This window comes from Arachis hypogaea, chromosome 20 (genome assembly GCF_003086295.3).
Source record: "Arachis hypogaea cultivar Tifrunner chromosome 20, arahy.Tifrunner.gnm2.J5K5, whole genome shotgun sequence".
Lineage (NCBI taxonomy): Eukaryota > Viridiplantae > Streptophyta > Magnoliopsida > Fabales > Fabaceae > Arachis > Arachis hypogaea.
Window position 1 is genome coordinate 3,318,537 of NC_092055.1, and position 6,643 is coordinate 3,325,179.

The 6,643-nt window shown below is 33.3% G+C and overlaps 1 protein-coding gene, 1 long non-coding RNA gene and 1 other non-coding gene across 3 annotated transcripts; 2 read left to right on the forward strand and 1 right to left on the reverse strand.

The window, feature by feature from the left end:
- The first annotated feature begins 636 nt into the window (after positions 1–636).
- LOC112786860 (uncharacterized) lies at positions 637–1,901 on the forward strand. The gene is made up of 2 exons (XR_003194353.3): positions 637–994; positions 1,117–1,901. It is a non-coding gene; the product is annotated as an uncharacterized lncRNA (long non-coding RNA).
- Positions 1,902–2,795: 894 nt separating this feature from the next.
- TRNAI-AAU (transfer RNA isoleucine (anticodon AAU)) lies at positions 2,796–2,869 on the forward strand. The gene has a single exon. It is a non-coding gene; the product is annotated as a tRNA-Ile (tRNA).
- Positions 2,870–4,658: 1,789 nt separating this feature from the next.
- Positions 4,659–6,370, reverse strand: LOC112785205 (protein GRAVITROPIC IN THE LIGHT 1). The gene has a single exon (XM_025828651.3). It carries the CDS (start codon positions 6,230–6,232, stop codon positions 4,850–4,852), a length of 1,383 nt encoding a protein of 460 aa, XP_025684436.1. The 5' UTR covers positions 6,233–6,370; the 3' UTR covers positions 4,659–4,849.
- Between the last annotated feature and the right edge of the window lie 273 nt (positions 6,371–6,643).

Genomic DNA, 6,643 nt, shown 5'->3' on the forward strand with positions numbered 1-6,643 from the left:
TGTTTACAACTGCTAATTTTAATAATATCATTAGCATTTTAAATTTTAAAAATAAAAATAACCAACTCAACTAAAAATTATTTTATAAAGTATAAAAATTAAATTTATTTTTTAATGTAAATAAATTTAATTAATTATAATTTAATATAATAATATAAATAATATTCAATATTAATTATAATATAAATAATTAATTAAATAAAAACTTAATTATTTAATCTAATTAATTATTTAATTAATTATTATTTAAATAATTAATATAAATTATTAATTAAATAAAAATATAATTATTTAATATAATTTTTATTATAATTATTATTAATTTAATTATTATTTAATTATTTCAGATTTTATATTATTATTTTTTTATAATAACTTGCCAAATGGCAAGTTGTTATTGGTTAATTTGAGTCCCTGCTTAGAGGGACTCCCTTACCTTGATCCTTGTGCGGGAACTCATTCCTTCTCTTCTCCAATGGTTAGAGTTCCTATATGTCAGAAAAAAGTCAAAGAGGAACTCACCATTGGAGGTGCTCTAAGTCCCCATTTCCCCCTTTCATCTAATCTCAAAATCGATTTCATTGTTTTCATTCACTGACAGTGATAATAATTTTCGTTTTAGAAGAAGGTGGGTTCAGAAGAATTATTCTCGAATAAGCGTCGAAGGATCGGAGCTGACAAGATGGAGAGACAAGGAGCCACTGGAAGCAGGATAAGGACGCGATCTTCATCCGTTAACACCCGCACGGATGCCGCAAGTGATGCTAGAAGCGCCGAGCCCTTTGAGTGTGTCACCATTGAGTACACGAAGGGGGATGTAGAGGGGTTGGGATGTAGAGGGGTTGTTCCCCTTCTTCATCTCCTCATTCAAAAACGCTTCTACCTCCTCCTTTGTGAATTCAATGGTGCCACTCATCCTGTTCTCTTTACAAATACTGTGCTATATTCTAGAAAAGATAGTCATTGATAAACTGGTCAAATATGTCAGGCAAAAGTATTTCTCTCTTGGGTTATTCCTCACTTGATTTAATAATGCTAGTCAGTTATTTGATTCCTGGTGATTATTTCCTTGTTATTTATTTATCATTTTTTCTTTGAAACTGTTGAGTTTTGCAGGCAAATTTAAATCAGGAGTTATAAGATCAAAGGAGTACTGTTTGAGTCTGCAGAAGTACATTGATCTTCTTCGGTCAGATCTTGAAGCAGCTAAGGAGGCACAGAAAAAAACTTGAAACAGAGGAAGCGACTCTTAAATAAGTTTTTTCAGTCTGATCTTTCTTTCTTTCATTAGCAGTTCTGCTGTTTTCTGTGCTGGCATCGTTCTTCAATCTTCATGATGGCACTGGAATTCAACTTGTACTCTGATTCCTAACATGTCATAAAATCTTATTGTGAAAATAGGAAATACTTTTGATTTGGAGCATTATGCTGTTACGTGCTTTTCAATTATTGGCATTAGCTTCCAGTTGTTGTTTTCGTATAGCATCCTAAAGTTTGTTCACTCTTTTCATATTTGGTTTTTCAGGCTTTACAGTGAGAAAGAAGAATTAGCAAATGAACTAAAATGCCTTCGTGAGGAGTTAAAACAAATCAGAGATGACCGTGATTGTCAACAGAAGCAAGTAAAGGATTTAACAGCAGAAGTAGCAAAGTACAAAGAAAAATTACATGAGATCAGAAAAATTGGTGATTCGGTCTTATGATTGTACAAAGACATTAGCTAAAGGATTTAACAGCAGAAGTAGCAAAGGACAGAGAAAAATTACCTGTGATCAGAAAGATTGTACAAAGACATTAGCTTAAAGTACAAAGAATTTACTGGGGATTGAATTTTTGCCAGAAACAAAAGAATACCAAAAATTTTTAATTGACATTGAAATGTTGCTTCAAAAATATAGAAATATCTTTTTTAATATTGTATTTTTTGCTTCTTATTCTTTTTTTTTCCTCTGTTGCTCTTATTTCTTTTAAAAGTATTGTTTCTCAATTAAACTTGAATGCATACTTATATATGTGCAAAATTTTGAGAATGAGGGAGGAAAAAAATACTGTAGTAACTTAAGTATAGGAAGAAAATGACATTGACAATGATGATGGAGGAGGAGGAAATAGAAGGAGGAGAATAAATTCAAATTAAAAAGAAAGGAGGAGGAAGAGGAGGAGTTGGTGGTGGTGGTGACGATGACTACGACGTTTACAAAAGAGAAATATGTGGAGAAAGGAGGAGAATAAGAAGAGACACTAGCAGCGATGATGATGATGAAGAGGAGGTAATGATGGTGGTGGTGACAACGACAAGGAAAAAAAAGGAGATTAAAAAGAGGCAACGATGTATAAGAAGAAACACGTTAGCAAAAAATAAATTATAGTAATTTGGTTGGACTTAATTAAATAAATGATTTGGATATAGAACTTTTAGTTATTTTATTCTCTATAATCAATGACTATGTGGCTAATTATAAATTATATTAAATTTAAATAATAAAAAATATAATAGTATAAATATTTTTGATAATTTAAGGGGCTAAAATATTAGTATATCATTATTACATATTAATCTGAAACAAATTTATGTATGCCTTTTAAAGTATAAAATAAATAAATTTTTACTCCAAATTGATAACAAGATTTAAAAAAAAATTGCCAAGAATCAATAGCTCAAATGGCATAGTCTTCCCATACTCAACTAAGAAGTTGCGGGTTTGAGTCTCTATATCTTTGGTTAAAAAGAAAAAGATTTTAAAAAAAACTGTTTACATCAAACATAATAATAATATTGATCATTAATAATCACTGGCCTATTAGCTCAGTTGGTTAGAGCGTCGTGCTAATAACGCGAAGGTCGCAGGTTCGAAACCTGCATGGGCCATATTATTCTTTTGATATTTCTGCTTCCCTTATTCCTTTTAACATTTTATTCTTTTGATATTTCTGCTTCCCTTACCGAAGTATACTAAGATAGTAGATATATTCCTTTTGACATGACACCTTTTCCATAGGGAAAAAAACATGTCGAGTCCATTAATCATGTCTTCCCATATGTTTATTTAGCAGGTTGTCAGTTGCATAGGTGAATAAGCGAACTAAGTTGCCTGGTAATTTGGATAATATCATAATAATTTTCAAAGAACAATAACAAGGAAGAGAAACTTTGATCATTGCATGTTGTGCATCTTTAGTCAGTGTCATTCATTGAAGAGTGTGATAACTCTGCTTCTACTTGCTCACAGTCACAATAGTTGTTATCAATCATTCGAAACGAAAGCTATGGCAGCACATTGAACAAAATGCTAAAATGAGTGTTCTCTGCTTTCCATGATAAGTAGCCCACAGAATCAGAGAGATACTTACTAGGGGTTTGAGAAATCACCAAAATAAAACTCACATGTAGGACTGTTATTCAGTTATTTACTATGTCATCATAAAATTGCAAAGATATATAATTAAATAAATTCAAGGTTTCATGGAGTTTTAAATACATTATCATTACAAAGTACAAACCTTTCTTTGTCTCTATACTCTGTCCATGTGCATGCCATCATTTGTTTGGAGAGAGTACGATCAATTATTTCTCATAAGCGGCAATGTTTTCCAAACTAACAGTCAACTTCTTATTGCAAGCCACTTTATTATAAACAACTTGAATCTCTATCTACCTCTTTTATAACCCAAATAGAAACTGCAAGCTAACAGATTGTTGGTGTTTACTTAGTAAGGATGTTGTCACATGGAGTTGAACTTTACTAGAGAGTAAGCATTAAGCAAAGATGTTAATTGACTATGGTAATAATGGTAATTCGGAAAGAATTATGAATTGTTAGATACACTTTACCTGTTCTAGGAAAGGTTTTAAGCATAAACCTTCTTGTTAATTAATTAACTACAATATTCCTATGTTCAAACATAGAAAAGTTGTTGTAGTTTATTATTTCCTGTGAATTACATGAGATGAGAAAAATTGTTGATTGGGTCTTGTGATTGTAGAAAGACATTAGCTAAAGGTTATAGCAGTACTTGTCCTAATAATGCATGTTAGATAGCAATCCCGTGAACTATGGTCAGAAACATCAGAACCTCCAAGTTATAACCCATCACCTGAAAAAAGAATGACATTTCCAAACATTGGTACTTGTCTTTGTCTACAAAACCAACAACCTAACTAGTAACTACCCTCACTCATATGTGAGACCACTGTTTTATCTTATCTTTGGTTTAATATAATCCTAATGCACTAACTAACATTGCTGTACTAATTATTGATAGTAAAACAATCATCAAAATATTCTCTCAAACTGTAACATTCTTATAAATCGATGTACCTTCCCTTCCCAACCACCTAGCCACCATCATGATCATGTCCCCTCTATTTGGCGCCAACCGCTTAATCATTATTTTGGCATAAGCTATAGTTTTAGCACTACTAGGATTTACTCAATTCAAACTTTCTTTGGCATATATCAAAGGAAAAATTTAAAGTGTACTGGAGAACTCTGGTGTTCCAGTTGTTTTAACCGTTGATTTTAATTAATATATATTATATATATTTTTTATAATTCAGATCAACGGTTAAAACAACTGGAACACCGGTATTCCCAATACACCTGAAACTCTTCCTATATCAAAATCAGAATGGTAATCTAAAGAGACTTGAGTGCTACTAGAACAAAAGTTTGCGAAACATTACTCATTACTCATTACAATATACACTTGATATTGCTAATAATTTAAGCTACAAAGTAATTGCACCATACCATAAACAAATTTAAGAAAGTAAAAGAAAAAGAAAGGAAATTTGAGGCAGAGTGTGTGAAGAACCCTACTTTGACTTTTGAGACCAAATATATGCATTCTAACTCACTGGAGAAAGGTAAACCTGGCTCTGTATAACACTTTTTCCAATCATAAAACCTGGAACCACCGTGAAACCCACCCGAAGCTCGCCGGAATCGGAATCAGTAACTTCCTCTGAGGAGGTTGAAACTACTTTTTCTGCTTCACATTCCATGTAGGCCTCAGAGAATCTAGTGTTCTTCTTCACCTGAAAAATTCTGACATCTTCATCTAAAGAAAGTGCCAAACAGTCCAAACACCACACACGCTTTGCCATCTCCGCAAAAGCAACGAAGAAAGCTGAATCTGGGACACCTCCATTGTTGAGTTTGAGTAGCTTCCTATGGTTAAGGTTTCCAAAGAAGGAACACTCCATTTTTTCATGAACCACTTGAAGGTACTTGGATTTCAAGAATCTGGCAAACGATGAGTTTGGATCGTGTGCTGATAAGTAGTGTTTTGTGTTCAGAGATTTGTGCCTCTTGAAGTTTTCCAAGTAAAGGTTTCTGTTATGGTGTTTCTGAAGTGGTTCACTTGGAACATTGAAGCCTTCAAACATTGTCATGTTTACAAAGGATTCAAATGCATAGCATCGATGGCTTTGTTTGATAAAAACTGCATCTGGTTGGATACATTTGGCTGCTAGTTCTAAATCCCAATTTGATGATTCCATTTCTTTGATCATCAACTTGGTGAAGCTCTTCATTGAGCTTAGAGTATGTTGAAGAAAATGGATGAAGTGTGTTGTGTTAAGTGCTGAAAGATGAAGACTCTCGAACTTTGATAATGAACCACTTGAGTGTAGCTTCTTCTCAAGTGATTTGTTGAATGCAGTGTACTCATGAAGCTGTTTCTTCAGTGATGAGATTTCAGAATCTTTGGTATCAACCAAAGATTGGAGATTTTGAATGGTGATTCCAAAGGTCTTCATTAGGCTTTGTTGTTCTTGAACCTCTGCAAGCATGAGAGTCACTTGTGGTGATGAAATGTTAAGTTCTTTCTTCAAGAACCTTTTCTTCAACTCAGAGATGGAAATGAGTTCATCAACAACAGCTTGATCAGCTTTCTGAATTGCTTCATTGTTGTAAGGTTGCTGAGCCATTTGCAGCTCTGCATATGAAGCTTTAATGGTGGTGACACCAGCAAAGAGCCTTGCAATAAGAGCCTCCATAACCGCTCTTCTTCTTGTTCTTGCTTTGGATTCTTCATTTTTGTTCTTAGCTTGATGATGATGTGCTTTGGTTTCATGAGTAGTGAGGAAGAAAAGGGCATTGTTTGAAGCAAATTTGAGACTAGTGACCTTCTGGATTGTCTTGGACAGTTTATTATTGCTTCTACCTTTGGTTACTGATTTCGTTCCAATGGTTTCCATCTCATGAAAATAATGCTTAGTTTGAAGCATGAGAATTAGAACAAGAGATATCTATCTATCTATCTCTGTCTAACACAGTCAAATCAGACTCTATGGACTTGTCACTTGGGAGAGAAAAATTGGATTTTGGTTTGAAAATGGTCACAAATCTTTTTGACTAAACGTTGTAGCTAGTCATGTTTTTTGTGTGTGTCTAAACATGAAATAAAAAACAAAGCAAACTCTATCCTATGTCCGAACCGATGATTTGCTGGAGATCAACACAAGACTCAGACCAAATAACATGATTAGAGTTACTTTTGGCATTATATCTAGCCATCCAATTCGCAGCTCTATTTGCTTCCCGGGACACCCACTCAACGTGAACAAACTAAGGACAAGATAAAATCTCCTAAATCTTGTGAACCAAATATATTACTTCAGATGAATACTCACTTGTAA

Bases quoted from the DNA above. Each gene is read 5' to 3' on its own strand.
- LOC112785205 (XM_025828651.3), bottom strand. From the start codon at position 6,232: ATGCTTCAAACTAAGCATTATTTTCATGAGATGGAAACCATTGGAACG.